The sequence below is a fragment of the Cricetulus griseus genome (genome assembly GCF_003668045.3).
Source record: "Cricetulus griseus strain 17A/GY chromosome 1 unlocalized genomic scaffold, alternate assembly CriGri-PICRH-1.0 chr1_1, whole genome shotgun sequence".
NCBI lineage: Eukaryota > Metazoa > Chordata > Mammalia > Rodentia > Cricetidae > Cricetulus > Cricetulus griseus.
This window is the reverse complement of record NW_023276807.1, coordinates 45,376,720-45,400,060: the sequence shown is the minus strand read 5'-3', so window position 1 is coordinate 45,400,060 and position 23,341 is coordinate 45,376,720. Positions and strand designations below refer to the sequence as shown.

General features: G+C 39.7%; 1 protein-coding gene across 2 annotated transcripts in view; it reads left to right on the top strand.

Annotated features, from left to right (window-relative positions):
- Positions 1 to 1,398: 1,398 nt before the first annotated feature.
- The window catches only part of Micu3 (mitochondrial calcium uptake family member 3), a 79,700-nt gene continuing 57,757 nt past the window's right edge, over positions 1,399 to 23,341 (top strand). For both annotated transcript variants that reach the window (XM_027391220.2, XM_027391219.2), the window contains exon 1: positions 1,399 to 1,807. In XM_027391220.2, coding sequence (XP_027247021.1) covers positions 1,448 to 1,807 — 360 coding nt within the window. In that variant the 5' untranslated portion in view covers positions 1,399 to 1,447. The remainder of the gene's footprint in view (positions 1,808 to 23,341) is intronic.

Sequence of the window (23,341 nt, the reverse complement as noted above, 5' to 3'; positions counted from 1 at the left end):
GATGACAGTATATGTTTTTTTCCCATCTCACTTAAATAGTGTCTTAGCTTTTAACATGCCAGCAATAAAAATCTAGCCTGTCCAAGATTTCTAATAATAGTTCATGTTGGAAAAATTACAAAAACATCCGGAAATTGCGTTCAGTTCAAAGAAGACAAGTTTAGAGGAACTGATACACACAGCACTATGTACATGTATACATAAAGTACATATACTTCAGGAAGTACCTGCTTTGGGAAATCTGAAAAATGTCAGATTTCAAAGACGACAAGCACCGAGAAAAAAATTCTGGCAAAGTAAGGAGTTGCCACAAGTCTTCCTGTTGGTATAAACAGGCTTAAGTGGAAAAGCAATAATATCCTAAAATAGATATTGTCCTTATATGTCACAGACACTTTTTTACCATTTTTATTAGCTTTAAGGAAATAAAGTTCTATGAGCCTATATTAAAGCAAAACGTACAGAATATGTGATAGATTACTTGCGGATGAGGAACACAAATAGCAGGTTTTAGGCTAGAAAACCCCATTTTGGTTGCCTCCAAAAGTCCTTAGTTTTTAACAAGAATCATAACGGACTGATTGAAACTACTGGACCTTATTGTCTATCCTACATCTGAAATGTTCCAGGGGTTCCTGACACCATCCTACATGAAGAGCAGAGCAAACGTAACTCAGTCGTAAGGCTGACATTGACAATGTGCGCACACACACACAGTATAACGTGTGCAAAAATAATGAGGGTACACTGCAGTTGTCTGAGTTATACCAGCCGAGCCTTAAGAATTCTGAAAAATCCGTTGTTTCACATACTCGACAGTGTTATTGGACCGAGTAGTATCAGGTATACTAGTGCTCCCGAAACATATTAACGCTAACTATAAATCATTAGCCTGCCCTTGCCCGGAGTCCAGAAACCATCACCATGCAGTCGAAACACCTATTTTTAATTCGGAACTGGAGGCCTTATGACGTGAAGCAAACCTCTGCACCTTTCTTAATGTGTTTCGCTGTGCACGTGAAGACACATCCACAAGTTATTCCCAGGGGGTCAGGGGAGGAGGCGCGGCGGCTGGGAGCCGGGCGTCTCTGGGAGGGGCGCCGGGTAGCCCCGCAGCCTCCGCTCCCGGAGTTCCGCCGACGAGCGGTTCCCCGTGGGTTCCCTCGCCAGGTGCCGCGGGCTGCGGGGGCCGTTATCTACGACGACTGAGTGCCTGAGCTGGGCTGGCGCGACGGGGTTCAGTCCGGCCTTTCTGCGGCTCCATAGCTCTCCCCGCGGTGACCCCGGCATCCCCAAAGCCGCTCCGGAAAGGCCCCTGGCGGCGGCTGCGGGCGCTCGGCCGCACCATGGGCTCGCACCGCACTGACTTCTCGCGAGGTTTCAGCACCGCTCCTCCCGTCCCCGTCGCCCGTCCCCCCTCCCCTCAGCTCCCGCCGCGGCTCCCGCTATGGCTGCGCTCCGGAGGCTCCTATGGCCACCGCCTCGGCTATCGCCGCCTCTCGGCCCTCAGCAGCCCTTCCTGTCCCCGTGGGGGCGGCCTGCGGGGACGGCTCCGGGGCTGTCGGGCCGGCCCTTCTCCTGTCGCGAGGACGACGAGGGGGCCGTGGCTGAGGCGGCGTGGCGGCGGCGGCGCTGGAGTGAGCTGAGCATCGCCGCGGCGGCGGGCGGGGGGCTGGTTGGCCTCGTGTGCTACCAGCTGTACGGGGACCCCAGAGCAGACCCCTCGGAGCTGGCGGTCCCAGAACCCGAGGACCCAGCCCGGGCCCGGGGGCTGCTACCCATCCCGGTGGCTGCTGCTAAGGAGACGGTAAGTGCGCCCCTAAGCAGGTGACGCCAGAGGGCTGGGCTGCCAGGTGTCCCGCCTGCTCCGGGAGGGCTCGGGCGGGGGTCACGGTGGTGACACCCTTGACACTGAAGGTTGTGGAGCACTGTGAACTCTTTAACTGCTAGGGGGCAACCTCCACCGAGCGACACGGATCGACGCCAGGCGTCCCCGTTCACAGGGATGCTGGGAGGATGTGGATGATGCTGTCATTGATGCATCAGGAGGACCGTAGAGGTTGCTGCAGCGAGCAGCGAGCAACCAGATAGCAAACTAGACACCCCGCTCACCACACACGAGAGTCACAAGTAAAGGACTTGACGGACATAAAGACGAAGAACAAATGGAGGGGCGCGCGAGTCAGAGAACGAACGAGACTGACTGGGCGAGGCTAGAGAGAATGATATGAGAAGCAAGTGCAGGCCGAGTTTTGAAGTGTGCCTTTAGATCAAAACCTGCCGCCTTACTGTATGGAAACCCCAAGAAAGATGTTGCCAAGCTGGAAAAAGAAAGGGGAAATTGTTCAAAAGTAGTCCATTTCTCTCTTTCATTAAAACCTGAATCCCTGAAGTCGGTGGCAAAACAAACCAGAACGAAGGACAGGAAAGGTGGTAAACTATGAGTGAAGCCAACTCCTGCAGAAGCACCACATGAAAATGTTGGACTGTAATGTAGTTTGTGATATAAGGTGAGGCAAGAGTAAGGGCTGTGGTGCTTTTTGTCACAGCTGTGTATTTGATTGTCACGTAAATGACTTAGAAAATTGGCCTAGAGAATATTTCCACTCCGAGGCTAAAAGAATAGAAGACTAGGTTAGGTGAAAATAATTTAGGAAAATGGCATCTATGCCCTTACTAACCTTATTAAAATTTTATATTGTTTATGCTGTTTGTAAGTACACAGTAGTGTTCAGATACAAGGATAGAACTCTCTTTTTGTATGTTTTGGGTGAAGGTTGGCTGTGCATTCAGGTTAGGGAATCTACGCCAAGCACCTTCGTTTAGTGCTATATCATAAATGCACCGTGTAAAGTACTTTTACCCAAAAAAGAAATAAGATACTGGCAAACACTCTCAACCTTCAGTCCCCCACATACATGTGCTATTTTGTGCCTTAGGAGAATAGCATGACATTTGTGTCTTGATTTATCATGCAAGAACTTTATCAACTGTAGTTGGTCTGGAAACATTAACATGGTAGAGAACATGTAAATAGTGTTTTCTTTCCTTTTTTTTAAAACTTGACTTTATCTTTAGATTTGAGAGACCTCGTCACAAAGTTACATGACTATGCTCAGAAAGCTAGACATCTGACTTGGACACTTACTAGTGGTGCCATTATAGATTAAGTATATATGTCTCAGTGCCTGTTCCTTCATCTGCAAAAGAGGCTGACAGGCTCAAAGGGTGCTATGGGGATTAAATAAGTTAATATACTTGGAACAGAATGGAACACCTGGTGTGTAGTAAGTAGTTAGTAAATTTATTTTGCCTTTGTTCATATTTCATGGTTTTTGGTTTTTTTGTTTTTGTTTTTGTTTTTTTAATGTTACTAGTGATCAAGTCCAGGGCATCATGAATGCCACACCAGTGCTCTACCACTAAATAATCTCCTTAGTTCCTTTATTATCTGTATTTATTTACTTACATTATTATTCCTTCATTTGTATACAATTTTCTGTGTATTGCTTTAGAAGTAAAATGATTAAATTAAAGTCCTTTGTCTTACCCTTGCCAGAGTCTCTGACTCAACATTATAGTTGTCACACCTTTTTTGTGTGATATTTTTTCCTTCTGTAAAACATGTTATTATCTTTTTATTATTTCAATATTGGAATTTTCACCATAATGAGCTTTGGCTTGAACATTTTTTTTCATTGCTTGTGCTAGATACTTAAAGGCCTTTCATTATGGAAATTCATGTTTGAAAGTCTCTGGTAATGTTTCTTATACCATTTCAGTTCTTTTTCTTTTCTGGAACTGCTATGGGTCTGAGTTAATCCTAACTGAATTCTAATGCTAATTTAATTTTTAAAAAAAGAAAAGAAAAAGCATACACAGAGCATTATAACCAGCCTTCAGCATGACTACAAAGATACACTCAATTTTCGAAATCTAGGTTTGGCATACAACCTGAAAGAAGTATTTGTTCTGCAAAATCCTGCCAGATTTGGGGTTTGTGTTAGTTACCTCTTAGTTGTTGTGATGGGCCACCTGACAGAGGCAACTGAAGGAAGCAAAGTCTCGTCTTGGCTCACAGTGTCATGGAGCAGATCTTCATGGTGGAGAAGTTTTGGCAACAGAAATGTGAGGTAGCTGGTCATACTGCAGCCACAATCAGGAAGTGGAGAGAGATGAAGGCTCCTGCTCAGCTCACTGATTTTTATTCAGTCCAGTGCATGGAATGGTGTCATCCACAGTTGGGGTGGGTTTTTTCCACACCAGTTATCCAGTCTAGAAACTCCCTAGTGGACATGCTTAGAGGTTTGTCTCCTAGGTGATTTTAGATCCTGTCAAGTTGACAACCAATATTAATCACCACAGGGTGGGTTGTTTTAAGAAAAATGTAGCCACCCTTTTAGACATTGATTATATAATTTATCTTTAATAATTTTAAAGAAATGAATGATACTCTACCTAAAGGTTAAAGTGGACAATTGGAGTCATAAAACAATTATGTTAGCTGGGCGTTGGTGGCACACGCCTTTAATCCCAGCACTTGGGAGGCAGAGGCAGGAGGATCTCTGTGAGTTCGAGGCCAGCCTGGTCTGCAAGAACTAGTTCCAGGATAGTCTCCAAAGCTATGGAGAAACCCTGCCTCGAAAAACCATAAAAAAAAAAAACAAAAAAAAAAACCAATTACGTTAACCCTATACCTTGTTTCATTTATGTATTTATGTGTCATGTATTGACATATATATACACAAATATATATATATGTCATATATATACAAAATATATTTGTGTATATATATTTCAGTTTGAATATGAAATATCCTTAGCAGCCTCATTTGTTTGAATGGTTGGTCCCCAGCTGGAAGCATTATTTGGGAAGGTTATAGAATCTGTAGGAGGTAGAGCCTTGCTGGAGGAAATATGTCTCCTGGACAGGCTTTGAGTTTTGTAAGCTGGCCCTACTATCTGTTCTCCCTCTACTTACTGTGAGCAAATGAAGTGTGATCACCCTTCTTCCTGCTAGATTAGCCTGCTGCTTCTGCTACATGCCTTTCCCACAGTGATGGACTGTAACCTCTTTGGAGCCTTAAGCCTAATTAGCCCCCTTTCTCCTCTAAGTTGCTTTTTGTCAAAGTGCCCCATCACAGAAAAGTAACTCACACACATGCTTTGTAGAAAGATTAAATTGAGTTAATTTATCATCTTTATAGACTTTTCTTCTTTCACTTTTAATTTATTAAGCTAAGGCAAACATTTCAAGAAGAAACAACGTCCAGTTTCTATCTCCGTTTGAGGTTACACTATCCTAAATCACTTCTTTGGAAAATTCAAATCATTTTTTTTTTTTCCTGTATCTAACAAACACCCAGCACCACCGTTGGAAAGCACAGAGTGTGGAAATTTCATGCTGATGTGTAAGTCAGGTTTTACCAGTAGATGAGAGACAGCTACTATTTGGCCTGTAGTCATTCTTGCTGACCCTCACCTCCAGATGTAGCAATATTTAAAGGAATATTCTAAAAATAAAATGTTGTGATTAGTGATGAACATGAAATGGTAAATTACATTATAACCCTGGGTAATCTTACAAAAAAGGATCTTGAGCCTGGCGGTGGTGGTGCACAACTTTGATCCCAGCACTTGGGAGGCAAAGACAAGTGGATCTATGTGAGTTCGAGGCCATCCTGGTCTATAGAGAGAGTGCCAGGACAGACTCCAAACCCTGTCTCTAAAAGCCGGGGGGGGGGGAGTATCTCAATGTTTTGAACCTGCATTCATGTTATTTTCTAAGGTTTTCTGTCATAGGGTCTCATGTTCAGAGCTTTTTTTTTTTTTTTTTTTTTTGGAAGCATTGAGGCATAATTTATGAAAGGCCACATTGTTTTTGTAAGACTTAGAACTCTGTGCCTTAATTAGGGTCTCTATTGCTGTGAAGAGACACCATGACCACAGTAACATTTAATTGGGGTGACTTGCTTACAATTCAGAGGTGCAGTACATTATCATCATGGTGGGACATGGTGGCATGCAGACAGACATGGTGTTAGAGAAGTACCTGAAAAATCCTACATCCTGCAGGCAATAGGAAGTGAACTGTCTCATGGGGCATGGCTTGAGCATATATGAGACCTCAAAGCCTGTCTCCATAGTGACACGCTTCCTATAACAAGATCACAATAACCTCCTAATAGTGCCACTCCCTTTAGGGGCCATTTTCTTTCAAAACACCACACTATATTTGGACATTTTGCTCTAATCTTCCATGAAAAGCCGTTTAAGTTTTCAGAGTCACTTCTAAGTTTTGTAGGCCTTAATTTGGGGGACTATTTTGTATATAAATGTTAATGAAAATTAAAATCCATTGCCTATCACCCTATGAAAGTTGACAGTGGCTGTTGTTCATAGTATACTATGTTTTTTTGGTGATTCTAGAGAATAAACCCAGGCCCCTGAGCAGACAAATTGAATGCTGTACCATGTTGCTGTGAGGACTAATGACTAGAAACTTAAGTTATAATAGCATGAACAGGTGTGAACAGAATAATTATAGTTTTTCTTGCAATAGCAGATACAAAATGTATACATTTATTTCTTTCATCACTCTAAGTGTATGATAAAGTGGTCTTCTTTGTATATGTCCTTAGTGTATAGTGTTTAATCAAATGCTTTTATGTTTTCCTTACTTTGAGATGTTGTACATGTAAAATTATGTATTGAGACTGTTGACCACCTGGCTCATAATAGCTATCAATTGAGTCATTCTGTCAGCAAGTGACTCCTTTCATCCCTAATTAGTTACTGCTGCATCACTTTGATCATATAATCTGACACAAAATAAACTTACGCTAGCAAAGATTTATTGTGGCTGAAAGTTTTGAAAGTTTTCACCCTATTATGGCAGAGAAGGCATGCAGAGCAGCTCAGTTCACAGTTCAGAAACATGGACACAGTTGACCTCATGGTGAACCACAAAACAGAGCCAGGAGGAAGCCTTCATAGGCTCTCTTCAGTGTCACCCTCAAATACACACTAGACCTCACCTCATAAAGGTTCCTAGGGTTCCTTAAAGAGCACCACCAACTGGGGAATAAGGCTTCAAAACAGAAGCACATGGGGGACATTTCAGATTGAAACAGTGACAGTCCCCTCACCTATTTTTTCTCTTAAAAATACACATGTTAATTGTCTTTCATAAGCTAAAAGGTAATGGTTTCTAGAGACGATCATTTGTGGTAGTAAACATAGACTGTAAATAATTGTTTCTGAGTTTATTTAATTTATTTTAATGATGTTAGAGATTGAACCTAGGACCTTAAGCAGGAAAATTACATCTTCTGTTATTGATTTGTGCCTACAGCCCTAAGTGATAATATTTTTTAAACTATTGTACCAAACATTTTTTGTTGTTTTTAATTTCATGGATATAGTACTAAGATCTCTGTTTTGTGAGTAGGAAGTATTAAAGAGGGAAATGAAGGCTGGTGGGTAATATTGGCAAGGTACTTGCCTAGCACCTAGGAGGCCCTGAGTTCAAACCCCAGTATCAACATCAATAAAATAAAATTTAAAAAAATATTAAAGAGTTCGATGAGGGTAATGATGAAAGAAATTTTCCAGTTTGATACTTAGGTAAGACTCTCCTGAGAGCTCTCTGAGTGATAGACATAAAGTTGGAAATAAGTATTAAAAATCATAAGAGTGGATGGTGTGTTTTATAATATGGGAACAACAAAACAGCTTAAGGGGAAAGCCCTGTGAGCATCAGTGACTAAAAGAACTGACCAGTAGTGCTCTGAAGATAGGAGAAGTAAGGTCCAGACACAGGAAAGAAAGCCAAGAGGGTCATGAAAGCCAATGGAAGATGGTACTTAAGAAAGGAAGCAGTAGCAGTGGTGGCTACCACAGAAGGCTGGCTGGCTGGCTGTGGATGTAAAAAGAACCCTCACCTCCAAGGGAATAAGATAGGGTATTCAGGACTCTAGGGGAACAGATAACATGTTCTTACATGGTAGTGGTTTCATTAATGAAACTTCATGAAATTTTTGTTGTTGCAGAACAAAGGAAAGGTGCTTTTCAAATAGTTTGGTGGAAACACCAGGTAGGTGGAGTTTAGCAAAGTGCAGAAATCTATGCTGTAGATTTTACATGTTATTCAGTGACATTCATTGCTTGTGGGTTGGTGAAAGGAAGCTGATGATCAATTAAGTTAATACATCTCTCAAAATTTCAAGTGATAGTCACAGAATCATAGTTCAGAAGTAGGGAGGTAATTAATAGTTATTGCAAAGTAAGCTCAGGATCATTTGGCTCTGGATTTGTGACATTCCAACTCTCCACAATCAGAAATTGCTAATTTGTCAGCCTTGGAGTCTTCAACATAGGTGTGCCTTTTTTTCTGTGGTAAAACTTCAGTTTATACCCCTGTATTCTATGATGTATCGATGTATTTATTATATAGTCTAAAAATGTGGATATTTTAGAGTATAGAACACATACTCTTTCTTATACCCTCACAAGTGTCTAAGGTTGAACTTGTATGTATGTCTTAGTTAGGGTTTTTATTGCTGTGAAGAGACACCATGACCATAGCAACTTTTGTGGAGAAAACACTTATTTGGGGTGTCTCACCTACAGTTTCTAAGGTTCAGTCCATTATCTTCATGATGGAGCATTGTGGCATGCAAGCAGACACACAGGCAAGATGAAGTCCACTGACAGACATACTGAGGGAAGCTTAGCAAAACAAACCTCAAAGTCCACCCCCCACAGTGACACACTTCTTCCAACAAGGATGCACATAATAGTGGCACTCCCTTTGGAGGCTATTTCTTTCAAACCACCACATTCCATTCAGATCAACTTCAAAAGTCCCCATAGTCTATAACAGTCTCAAACTTGTTTCAAAGTCCAAAGTCTCTTCTGAGACACATGGCAATGTGTCTTAACTGCAATCCCCCTGTAAAAATCAAAATAAAAAAGCAGATTACATACTTCCAGCATATAATGGCACAGAATGTATATAACCATTCCAAATTTCAGGGAAGGGAGCAAGACTGAAAATTAGCACCTGGGCAAACACCAAATGCTGAATCTCTATGTGTGATGTCAAAACACTCTTCAGATCTCCAATTCTGTTCACCTTTGTTGATTGCAACACGCTTCTTTCTTTTTAACTGGTTCTACTCCCTGTTAGCAGCTCTCAGGTATTCTACAGCTCTGGCATCTCTCACATCTTAGGCTCCCCAAAGCAATCCAGGCTTCAACTTATCAGCTTCATGCAGTGGTCTCTCTACTAAACCTCCATTCAGGGTCACCCCTGTCACAAGCTGGCCTCAGCAACTTTATTCTGTAACTCCTTTCTTCTGTCTTTAAATCTAAAGCCAAAACCATGAGGACAAAGCCGTCAAGTTTTGCTGCTTGCTGGGGGTAGAACTTGCCCTCCTTGTTCAATTACATCTTAAGTAGCTTTCTGTCTTTAATAGCCTAAACTTGGCTGTCCTAAAACTTGCTCTGTTGATCATGCTGGCCTCAAACTCAGAGATCTGCCAGCCTCTGTCTTCCCAGTTCTGGGATTAAAAGTGTGCCCCCAACACACATGCTTCTAAGCTGTTCTTTAGTTCTTTTTCACAAACTAAGTTTTGGAAATTTAGCTGGGTGGGATCTTGTCCTGAGGTCATCACCCTTTAGTCCATTTCTTAATCCATTTATTTACTTGAATACATATTTTGCTGCATTCCACTTCCTAATGATCTTTTTCTCCTCAAAATTTTCATTTTATAATGAAATCATTATAAAAGATCAACTTCAAAAGTCCCCATAGTCTATAACAGTCTCAAACTTGTTTCAAAGTCCAAAGTCTCTTCTGAGACACATGGCAATGTGTCTTAACTGCAATCCCCCTGTAAAAATCAAAATAAAAAAGCAGATTACATACTTCCAGCATATAATGGCTCATCTTGCTGCTTTTCATTATAAATCTTCATTAGAATTACCAATACAAACCACACAATAGAGTCCATTCTAGGCTGTTTTGAGATTTCTTCTGCCAACGGAATTAATTCAAAACTCTTCTCTTCAGCCTTATGTAGTTTCTTTAGACATGGACAAAAGTTAGCTACTTTCTTCACCAACAAAGCCACACTTCCTTATAGCTCCACTTCCTTGGGGGCCTTTTCCTTTCAAACCACCACAATATACAAGAATTTTTAATAATTCTATTGTTTTCTGCCTTATTACAATATCTGTTGAGTTGATACTGAATATTGACTAGGTAAGATTTTTGTATTATTCTGTTCCCTGAAAAGGCTGTGATAGAAGCTACTTGCATCAATTCATTGTACTCAAATATGGCCATCTAAACTTTTTCCATTCTCCTACACATCTGACAATATAATGTGAATTGTTTTATCCATATGCACACTGTTAATAGGAGATTAAGGAAGAGAGTAAAACAAGGTCTGTCCTAAATATGGAACAATACTTTTATGCAAGCTTAAAGGACTATTAAAATACTCTATGGCAAACAAAAATAAAATTCTCTTCCTTATAACATGATCAGAATCCTGTTAGTTCAAGTTATTAGGGTCTGAATGTGTCTTAGTACTGATTTTCAAAACAAAAGTAAAATCTAGAAGGGGAAGTAGACAAAGAAGTCTTGGGGCGGCAGAAGATGTAACACAGCATTCGGCAGAAATAAGTATGCAGAGTATTTAGTGACGGGCTACAGATTAGTACGAGAAGACTGCAGAAGGAGACTAGCAAAGTGAGCAGGTAAATTAAAGCAACATGTTCAAGAGGCTGACAAACACACAAAAAGCTTTTCACCACCACTAATAATAGAGAAATACAAATTGTAACTGCATTGAGGAATTCTTTCTTACCAATTAGAATGACCAAATATAAATGATACCATCTGTCAGCACTGATGTGGAGCAAGAAGTCTACACTGGCTATAGTTGTACACATTCAGAAAATAGTTTGGCATTTTATTGTCAGGTGAGGACTCATATTTCTCTTACTCTAGGAATTCTTTCTAAAGTTAGGGGTGAAGCCCCTGGTAGTACTTCTCTAGTGTGGTGGTTTGAATGAAAATGACCTCCATAGGCCCAAGGGGAGTGGCCTTGTTGGAGGAGGTATGTCACTGGGGTGGGCTTTAAGGTTTCAGATGCTCAAGCCAGACCCAGTATCATTCTTTCTAACTGCTACCTGCTAATCCAGATGTAGAATGCTTAGCTACCTCTCTAGCACCATGTCTGCCTGCATGCTGCCATCCTTCCCTCCATGAGGACAATGGACTAAACCTCTGAACTGTAAGCCAGCCCCGATTAAATGCTTTCCTATATAAGAGTTGCCATGGTGATGGTGTCTCTTCACAGAACAAGTCTTGACTGGGGGAAAAAAAAAAAAAAAAAAAAAGACCAGAAAGGGAAGAAGAAAGGGGCCCGAAGGCAAGGTAGAGAAGCAGACAAGTCAAGGATCAAGTAGATGGAGTCCATGTTGTCCAAACTTCTGAGAAACTGGAGCATGTGCCACCCAACATTCTGGTGAGACTCTCAACTCTTCTTAATACAGGCACATGGCCTCTCTTCGTTTTTATGGTAGAAATTATCTATCAGATATAAATTTTCTCAACTTATTACTTCTTCACAAGTAGGTTTGCCTACTTCTCACCTTGCTTCCTTTCTTCTCGTTCCACAGGAGAGAATTTTCCCTGTGAAGCTAGTGAGAGAAGATCACAATTTACATATTTGCATTTTCTGTCAACTCTGTGGATACATCAGGAGTTAGAGCTACTCCAGCTACAGGGTGATACAGGGTACTTAGCAAGTCCTGCACCTATGTCTTGATGTTAGGATATCAGTGAGCCTGGAGGCTTTACTAAATGAGTACTCTATTTGAACACTGGAGTTATTTCTGACGTGATGTGGGGTGGTGAGGAAGACCATGAGTTGTGTATAGAAGTCCTCTTTGAGAGTTGAGTAGGAATGCCTACAAGTTGCTACTGGCAAGGTGGTAATCAATATAGAATCAGTGCATAGCCACTTTTGTTAACATTAGTGGCTTAGAACTGCTATATATAAATGCCAGGTGAAATTAGAAACAGGTGGACAGTGTATCATCATCATTTACCAAAATTTGGTTAGTAAATGATAAGAAACTATATTAGTTTTTTAAGTATGTTGGATTCTTGGGGATAGGTTGACATTCTAAAGGTAAATAAAATTGTTAAAATGTAAACATTTTAATTTAGACCAATACGAAATCCTTGAATAAGCTCCCCTTCAAGACTAATGCACATTCCAGGAAGATTTTCTTTTCCTTGAGATGTGCTCTTCTGTAGCATGCTTTCTCAGACCTCAGCCCCTAAATCATGGCTGGCTGACTGACTCCCATTTTATCTCTGCCCACCAGCCCCACTTATCCCTCCTCTGCCTAGCTATAGGCTGTTTCAAATTTTATTAGACCAATCAGGTGCTTAGGCAAGCAAGGTGAAACAGTAACACATCTTTACATAGTTAAACAAGTGTAACACATCTTTGCATAGTTAAACAATTATTCTGCAAACAAACAAATGTAACACATTTAGTTAAATATTCTATTCCACAGTACTCTTCTTCATAAATAAACACTTGATTAAGTTATCTGACAATATGCTTTCATTTTGTTTCCCATTAAGACATTCACATCATCTCTAAGACCCCATTTTCAAGTTAATACTCAGTACAATCTTTTAATACCATTGTATAGGGTAGGCTAGTTTGCAATAGCAATTACACCTTCAAGTTTCAGTGAGTTAAGTCAGTAAAACTTATTTATGTAACCCTTCTTCATAAGTAGGTATATGGGTAACAAGGCTTCTCCATGTTTCTGTCTTGCATATTCAGAGACCCAGAGTGCAAGATGAGCTTTAACTAGTAGCTTCCAAGATTAATCAGAATGCTGACATCGTACACGGGTACAAGGTTAAGAAAACAGGAGAAACATAGATAAGGATGTTTTGTGGATCAGGCCTGATAATGACACATATTCCATCCATTTATAGTATACCTTCTAAATTTAGTAATATAGCTATCTCTAAGTACAAGGAATTGAGAAATGTACTCCAGCTACATGCTTAGGAAGAAGTGGAAATGGGTTTGGTTGGAATCAGGGGAATCTTCCTTAATGATGAAACACTTCAAGATGAAACAACTTTTCCTCCACGGCACAATATGGTAATTACCCTTTATATTTTCAGTTACCACTGACTCTGTTCTTCCTGTTTGAGTCACTCTGAAAGCACAACATGCTGCCCATCTAAAGCAATGAAGTTAGAATGAACATATATTCTGTTTTAAACACTTATAGTGGATTTTCTTTTTTCTAAATTGACACATTACTAAGTTGGAAATTCTCTTGTGAGAAAATACATATTGTATTAGCCATCAAGAACAACTGTCTCCCCTAGTTGACAAATCTTTGACAACTTTCTGTGTTCTCCCACCCCTTGTCTATACATTTTCAGTAATTTTTTAACATTTATTAATAGAGTCAGTGTAGTTTCTCTACTACCCACTTCAAATATCATGTCTTAATATTTAAGCTCTCACTTTAAGAATGTTATATTTTACTTAAAAATTATTAAAGGATAAAAAACAGATAAAATCCCAAATCTAAGATTTTTAATAAACATAGCTATATAACATTATATAGGTGTGTGTATATGGGTGTGTACATATCCATGTATTTTCATTCCTTGATAATCTCAGTTTACAAAAATACATCCCACTGGCTTGATGAAACTAACTCATCTGCTTTCTTGTTTGAGCGTCACAGTTTCCTCATAGTAGGGAAAATTTATTGACTTTAATTTTTGTTGTTTAAACACCTTGACAGACCTAGAGCCATTTCTTAAGAGCATTGTATGATCCAGTGGCAGGTTGGGAGCCTGCTCTGGCAAAAGCTCTGGGGTCCTGGAGGCTGAGAACTTAAAAGAATTTGATCTATTTCTTTGAGTGACGTTTTTCTCTGTTTCTGTGGGTGACAGTCTCACACTGGGGCCATTTCCAACTTTTCTTCACTAGTTTAAAGAAGTATCTGTAAAGTCTGCAAGAGTGAAATCATAAAAGCTTCCTTATAATTGCATGTTAACTGTGCCTTTAAAAGTGCTTTTCAAATAAAGTAGGATGTATAAAACATTGAGTTCTCTGCCACTGTCAGTCACTTTGACAATGATTAAACCATTTAACCTTTCAGGGAGATCATTTCATCACTTCAGAAGTGTCATGGAATTAGGATCTATGAGGTCCATTTCACCAATAAAGATCTTTAATGCTAAATAGCATCTTATTTGGTTAGTGGTTGTTTTAATGTTATTTCCATTCTATAATCCACTATTTAAACTGGGTGTGGTTGTGCTTGCCTATAATCTCAGCACCCAGGAGGCTGAGACCACAGGATTGCTAGGTCAAAACCAGCCCGAGTTATGTAGAAAACTCTTGTCACAGAGTTCCCATATACCTACATATGCAGTCTCCCTGTACTGCCAGTATCTGGCAGCATGATGTATTTGATACAACTGTTTTACAAGTTATTACTACTCACTATTGGTAGATATAAATATTTATACACATTAAAATTCCACTCTTGGTGTTACACATTTGTGGTTTTTAACAAATGTCTAATGGTATTTGTCCACTATTGTATTATACAAAATTATCACTGTGAGGGAGTAGCTATGAAGAAAAGACTAAAATTTGAAAGAATACTCCAGAAATAAGTAAACTTGGAAGGAAAACCTTCTCCCTAGGTCAGAATTTGAGTCTTCTCAGTAGTTACAGAATTTCCAGATGCTGAGCAAAGGCTAGCAAAGAGACTGGCTTGCTTGGACTGGCAGCGTGAAATTGTGCCAGTAGAGTGCCATTTGGTCAATGCTGTCATGTAGAAGACCTCCTCCCAAACCTTGGGGATACCAGAGTTTCAAGGGAGTTTTTTGGCTAGTTAACCTTGACATAGGTCAAAGAAGCAGACAGTTCCCCTGACGGAGACCAGGTGCCCAGGGATTCTGGATGTGATCTTTAAGAACTGTCTTGTTTGTTTTCAGGTGCTCTAAAACATCCAGAGTGAAATGCCCACTTGGTAAGAATGACCTGCTGGAACATCTGTAAAGCTTGCATGAGAGTGTAGAGAAAGGGGGCAGATGAGTTGCTCTGTATTGAATGTTGGTGTCTTCTACAAATCTATCTTGAAGCTCTAACCTATTTGGCTGTGGCAGAGATTAGGCTGCTAAGTATTAATCATGGTTAAATGATGACACAGAGAGCATCATCACCTCTTCAGGGAGGACACAGCAGGAAGTGGGTATCTGCAAACTAGAAAGAAGACCCTTATAATAAAACACTGAATTTCTGTTGTTTAAGCTGACAAGTGTGTGGTATTTTATTTTGGCTGCCCAAGCTGAGTAATATAGTTGTTAAATTCAGGGTGATATACATGGGGGAAAATAATGTAAACATTGATGATGTATTTGTTCCTTTCTTTTAATTACCACCTAGAAAAACTGTCTTAGAGCCCGTTTCAGTGTGTAGCCCTTGGCTCCTTTATTCAGGAGCAGAACATCATAAGCAGAACACCATGGCTGCAGGAGATCATGCTGTGGAAGAGGTAGCTGTTCATGTCAGGGCAGAAAGGAAGCAGTGAGATGAGAGGTAAAGATCCAGGAATAAGACACAACACTGCCAGAATGCTCCCCCAGTGACTGACTTTCAGTTAAGCCCACCTTCTACAGTTAACAGCACTTCCCAAAATGGCGCTGCCAGCTAGAGACCAGTCTTTCAACATAAGCCTAACAGAGACCTTCATCTTCAAGTCATAGCAGAGGCATTGTATAGCCAGGCCTACCTGGTCATGGTTGAATGTATAGCTAAAGATTTTGCCATGAAAAGCTAGCTATGACTCAAGAAGTAAAGAGTATCACCACATTATATACACTAAATGTATGGAACAGAGTGAGACTGAGAGAAAAGTGATAGGATGTGAGGCAGATGAGAAGCTCAAGGAAATGCAGGAGGTTGGAATATTTTATCACCATGGAAAAATGTACTGAGCATCCAACCGACAGCAAACCTGTGGCATGGAGCTGAGCCTCTAGACTATTTCAAAAGTTAGCCAATTAAGAGGGGATTCTCTTAACTGTCAGAGAAAGAAGTATCCCCACTAATTGTTGCTTTGTCCTTATAATTTATAGACTTGGTATTTATTTATTTTGAAGCTAAAGTTCAGAGAGAGGTATTTTCCCCAAGGTTACCTAAATAGAAAGTGGTAAAGCTGACATTTGAACATAAGCCTGAAGGATTGCAAAAGCAGTGTACTTTTTATTCCAGTATACCAAGTTGTGTAATAGGAACCAATACTGGATTGGGTGTCAAAACAGCTGACTTCTAGTCCTAGATTCATTTGCTGTCTGTGTGACACTGGTGACAGCCTTGTCTATAGACTGTTAACTCTTTTCAAAGTTAGACTAATACATTTCCTATTTGCTTTTTAAAAGATAATATACTGTTGTAATTATAATCTTAAAACTATATTTTTATAAAAGATAACTATTCTCTTTTCAGGAAATTTAGCTTCTTATTGAAAATCATTGTGATGTTTTTAAAATCTTCATGCATAAAAAATCAATTTTCTACTTTACTTAATTCTTATTACTTTTTAAAGTTTTTTCTATTTTTATTTAAATGAGAAATAAGATTGTTTTACATGTCAATCCCAGTTCCCTTTCCCTCCCCTCCTCACCTGCCCCTCAACTAACACCCTACCTATCCCATACCTTTTGTGCGTCCCCAGGAGGGTGAGGCCTTCCATGGGGGATCTTCAGAGTCTGTCATATACTTTGGGATAGGGCCTAGACCCTTCCCTGTGTGTCTAGGCTCAAGGAGTATCCATATATGTGGAATGTACTCCCAAAGTCCATTCCTATTCTAGGGATAAATACTGATCTTCTACAAGAGACCCCATAGATTTCAGAGGCCTCCTCACTGACACCCACGTTCATGGGGTCTGGATCAGTCCCATGCTGTTTTCCCAGCTATCAGTCTAGGGACCATGAGCTCCCCTTGTTCAGGTCAGATGTATTGTGGGTTTCAAAGGTCTTGAACCCTTTGCTCATCATTCCTCCCTCTCTGTAGCTGGATTCCAGGAGTTCAGCCCAGTGTTTAGCTGTGGGTGTCTGTTTCTGCTTCTATCAGTTCCTAGATGAAGGCATATAAGTTAGTCATCAATCTCATTATCAGGGGAGGGCATTTACGGTAGCCTCTCCACTGTTGCTTAGGTTGTTAGTTGGTGTCATCCTTGTAGATCTCTGGACATTTCCCTAGTGCCTGATTTCTTTTTAAACCTGTAATGGCTCCCTGTATTATGGTATCTCTTATCTTGCTCTCCTCTATTCTTCCCCTGACTCAACCTTCCTGCTCCCTCATGTCCTTCTCATCCCTCCTCTTCTTCTCTTGTCATTCTCCTAGCTCCCTCTCCCCTCCCTCCATGCTCCCAATTTGCTCAGGAGATCTTGTCTCTTTCCCCTTCTCCAGGGGACCATGTATGTCTCTCTTAGGGTCTTCCTTGTTTCCTAGCTTCTCTGGCTGTATGGGTTATAGGTTGGTAATCCTTTGCTCTATGTCTAAAATCCACATATGAGTGAGTACATACCATGTTTGTCTTTTTGTGACTGGGTTACCTCACTCAGAATGGTTTCTTCTAGTTCTATCCATTTGCCATCGAATTTCAAGATTCCATTGATTTTTGTCCCCATCCCTCCCACCCCCGCTGAGTAGTACTCCATTGTGTAAATGTACCACATTTTCTCTAACCATTCTTCAGTTGAGAGCATCTAGGTTGTTTCCAGGTTCTGGCTACTACAAATAATGCTGCTCTGAACATAGTTGAACATATGTCCTTGTTGTATGATTGTGCTTCTTTTGGGTATATACCTAAGTGGAATTGCTAGATCTTGTGGTAGATTCCCATTTTCCTGAAGAATCAACATACTGATTTCCAAAGTGGCTGTATGAGTTGTCATTCCCACCAGCAGTGGAGGAGTGTTCCCCTTTCTCTACATCCTCTCTAACATAAACTGTCATTGGTGTTTTTGATTTTAGCCATTCTGACTGGAGTAAGATGGTATCTCAGAGTTGTTATGATTTGCATTTCCCTGATGGCTGACGATGTTGAACACTTTCTTATGTGTCTTTCAGCCATTTCATATTCCTCTGTTGAGAATTCTCTATTTAATTCTGTACCCCACTTTTTAATTGGATTGTTTGGTGTTTTGGAAACTAGCTTCTTGAGGTTTTTGTAAATTTTGTAGATCAGCCCTCTGTCAGATGTGGGGTTGGTGAATATCTTTTCCCATTATGTGGGCTGTCGTTTTGTCTTGTTGACTGTGTCCTTTGCCTTACAGAAGCTCCTCAGTTTCGGGAGGTCCCATTAATTAATTGTCCATCTCAGTGTCTATGCTACTGTTGTTATGTTCAGGAAGCAGTCTCCTGTACCAATTCATTCAAGGTACTTCCCACTTTCTCTTCTAATGGGTTCAGTGTGACTGGATTTATGTTGAAGTCTTTGATTCATTTGGACTTAAGTTTTGTGCATGGCAATAGACATGGATCTATCCGCAGTCTTCTACATGTCAGCATCCAGCACCATTTGTTGAAAGTGCTTTCTTTATTACATTGTATAACTGTAGCTTCTTTGTCAAAAATTAGGTGTGGGTTCATAGGTATGTGGGTTAATATCAGGGTTTTCAATCAATTCCATTGGTCTACCTGTCTATTTTTGTGCCAATACCAAGCTGCTTTCAGGACTATAGCTCTATAATAGAGCTTGAAGTCAGGGATGGTGATGCCTCTATAAGTTCCTGTATTGTACATGGTTGTTTTGGCTATCTTGGGTCTTTTGTTTCTCCATGTAAAGTTGAGTATTGTTCTTTCAAGGTCTGTGAAGAATTGTGCTATTATTTTGATGGGGGATTACATAGAAACTGTAGATTGCTTTTGGTAAGACTGCCATTTTTAATTTGTTGATCCTACCTATCCAAGAGCATTGTAGATCTTTCCATTTTCTGGTATCTTCTTTAATTTCTTTCTTTAAAGACTCAAAGTTCTTGCTATACAGATCTTTCACTTGTTTGATTAGTGTTACCCAAGATATTTTATTTTGCTTGTGGCTATTGTAAAGGGTGATGTTTCTCTAATTTCTTTCTTAGCCCATTTATCATCTGTGTACAGTAGGACTACTGATGTTTTTGAGTTAATCTTGTATCCTGCCACTTTGCTGAAGGTGTTTATCAGCTGTAGGAGTTCCCTGGTAGAGTTTTTTGGGCACTTATGTAAACTGTCATATCATCTGCAAATAGTGACAGTTTGACTTCTTTTCCAATTTGTATCCCCTTGATCTCCTTTTGTTGTTTTGTTACTCTAGCTAGAACTTCAAGTACAATTTTGAAGAGATATGGAGAGAGTGGGCAGTCTTATCTTGTTCCTGATTTTAGAGGCATCATGTTAAGTTTCTCTCCATTTAGTTTGATGTTGGCTGTTGGTTTACTGCATATTGTTTATATTATTTTGAGGTATGTTCCTGTTATGCCTGACTTCTCCACGACCTTTATCATGAAGGGGTGTTGGATTTTGTCAAAGGCTTTTTCAGCATCTAGTGAGATGATCATGTGGTTTTTCTTTTGCAGTTTGTAATTATTTCCCAGCCCAATAACTTCCACAATTTTATGTTATTGATAATTTTGTGAAGAGTGATAGATGGTTAGTTTATATAGTCTATTTATTAGAAACACTACTAATAATCACAATATATGTTCTGTTACTCAGATCTTCTTATATGGTTTCTTTCCATTTTAGTAGAGAAATATCAAAGTCTGAACTCTGATTTTTTGTTTTTTAATTAATTTTTTACATTCCAATCCCAGTTCCCCCTTCTTTCCTCCCAAACCCTGCATTCCCCCCTCCTCCCATCTCCTCTATGAAGAGGGTAAGGCCTCCCCTAAGAAGCCTATTAAGTCTGTCCCATCATCTAGTTGAGGATGACCAGGAGCTTGACCCATTCATTGGTTAGTTGTAGATTTCTGCATCTGCTTCTATCTGTTTCTGGAGAAGGGTTCAAACTTCTCTGGGGCTATGGATTGTAGGCAGGGTATCTTTTGCTTTATGTCTGGTATCCACTTATGAGTGAGTACTATATTTGTCTTTCTGGTTTTGGGTTACCTCATTTAGGATGTGTTTTTCTAGTTCTGTCCATTTGCTTGAAAATTTTAGGATGTATTGTTTCTTACCGCTGAGTAGTACTCCATTGTGTAAATAACCACATTTTCTTTATCCATTGTTCATTTGAGAGGCATCTAGGCTGTTTCCAAGATCTGGCTATTACAAATAATTCAACTCTGATTTTTAATTCATTAATACATTTCTCTATCAGTTGCTCAGTAATCTATAACTATTTATTTCATGGTTAAATATGAGTTTTTCATTGTCCCATTTAATACTTCTAGACTTTAGTTTCATGTATTTTCAGATATTATCAGTAATATTTAACTCTGAGTTCTAAGAGACACATACCGATTTTTGAAAAGCACAAAATGAAAATTTCGTTTCCTGTATTTGTGCATGCTTGGAATCGTGTACATAACAAGCCTTCCCTGTACTAATGAGCAATCTCACTAACCCTGTGAGGCATTCTTTTTTTTAATGAGGCATTTAACTCTATTGCATTTATTGTGATTGGGAACATGTTTACATTTGCTTTTGTTGTTTTATGACTATATGCTCCTTCTGTGTCTTTTGTCATTTTATTGCATCTATTTATTGTGATTGGGAACATGTTTGCTTTTGTTTTTGCTGCCTTATGAATATATGTTTCCTCATTTGTATCCTCTGGCATATATTTGGATCCATTTTCCTGGTTTTGTCCTTATAGTGGTTTGAAAGTTGAACATTTCTATTTTTAGTTTTCAATTTATTGACTACACACAAAATTGAATAGTTTATAAAAATTAGGTATCTTAGCCTAATTTAATCCCAGCATTTGGGTGACGGAGGCAGGAGGATCTTGGTAAATTTGGCCAAACTTGTCTGTATAGCAAGTTCCATATCATCAGGGGCTCCATAGTGAAATCCTATGTCAAGTATATGTGTATATATTCTGTAATATGTGTATTCTAAAATTAAGGATAAATCATTAAAAAGAAATGTCCTTTCCAGGGAAGACACATGATTATGTTTTATGCTATTACACTTCTACATCTATGTTTTTCTAAAGTCAACTAATGTATTTTAAGAGATATGTATTTGTTAATTTTGTCAATGATATGACCAAATACCTGACAAGAAGCAACACAAGGGAGATAAGGACTATACAGTCCATCATCATGGTGGGGAAGGCATGACAGCTAAGAGCCCTGTGGTGCAGGAATGGGTGCAGTTGGTTTATCATCCTTAGCACACAGGAAGCAGAAAGACAGGAACCCTGAAAGGGCAGTGACCTTAAGACTTGACCCCTTCTACACTAAGGGATCCACTTTCAACTGGCCATTTTCCAAAGGTTCTATAGCCTCAGATTAGTGATACAAGCCTGGCTTCACAGTGACACACTTTCTTCAGCTACGCCCCATGCCCTAACAGTTCCACAGATTTCCCAAACTGTCACCAATGGAGGACCAAGGTTTCAAACACATGGACCTCTTTGGGGAGCATTTAATACCTAAACTATAACAGAGTAACAGATTATTGGCATTTGTTTGTTTGATTTTCTTTTTTCACAATGCTGAGGATCAGACCCAGGGCTTCACTCATGCTCACTGTCTGCTGTATCACTTAGGTACACTCTCGCCTTGATGCTAACTTTTACAACTATATTTTAATCATTAAAAGAGTCATCATTTAGCAGTTACAGTAAGTTTTACAACTGCATTCATGCATTCACTCATTCAGCAGATGTTTGAGAACATACTAGAAGCCAGAAATTCTTGTGGGCACTGGGAAACTCAAGAAACTAAATAACTAACAATTCTTGCCTGTATGATAAATGAGATCATCATGAGGAATAATTATAGCTAAAAAGAAAAAGAAAGATTAAGAACTGATTTTTAGGGCATGGAATAAATGAAAAGTATCCCAACCAAAGACTAAGAGAGATGGCTTAGTGGTTCATCACATTTTTCTGTTATTGCAGAGGACAAGGGTTTGATTCCTGGTACCCACAAGTTAGCTTACAGTTGTCTGTTCATTCTCTCCAGTTCCAGAGGATCTTATGCCCTCTTTTGGCCACCTTAGGCATCACCTCCATAGAAGTGGCAGGACCTTGGAGAATGGAGCTGATAAAAAGGGGGACTAAAGTCTCATGCAATAGCCACTTTATTCAAAGCATCGGACAATGTATAGTGTAAAGGTGAAGAGGAGTGACGTGAGTAATGTATACAATCACAAGGGCAAGCCATACATGCCCAGCAAGCATATGCCTCCAAGGAGGGTTATAAACAAATAACAATAGTCAGTTGTAATGAATAATCAGAGGTAAACTCACTATCTGCTACACTTTGGAGGGGCTCAAAAGCCCATTCCAAGAATAACTCCCCCAAGTAGTCCTCCAGCTTCCACAGGCATGCCAGTCACTCACATACACCACACAATCAATCAGTCAATCAATAGATGTAACTTGAAAAGGTTAACCGCACAATTAAAAAAAAAAAAAAAGAAAAATTCCATGTTTTTGAAGAAACTGAAATCACAAGACTTTTGTCTTAGTTTCATAGAGTTTTCTCACAAGTCTGGCACCTGGCATTAGGCATAAACATAGTGAACAAACATACATGCAAGCAAACACTTATACATATAAAAATAAATTCTTAATTAAAAAAAAAGTACCAAAAGGAACTGCCAGAAGGACAGAGGAATAATAGAAGAATGAGATTTGGGAACTAGACAACATTTTTTTCAAGAGCGTTACCAACTGTGTCAAATGGTGTAAGATGAAAACTGAGAATTGACCTTTGGATTAAGCAAGAAGGAAGTCATTGACAACCTTGACAAACAGTTTTAGTGGAGGAAGAGAGTAGAGCCTGCTTAAGTTCAAAGGAGAATGAGAAGAAATCTGAGACAGGAAATGTAGACTGCTTCCCCCAATAGTCCTGCTGGAAAAGGTAGGAAAGAAGTAGGAGGGAGGAGAAGGTGTCTTGCTAAATGTGGAAGTAAGACAGGCTCAATAGGGCAGTTGTCGTAGTGCAATAGGTATTCAGTAGAGGAAGAAATTGTAGGGCAGGAAAAGTATTAGAGGAATAAGACAGTCAATAGACAAGACTACTACTGAA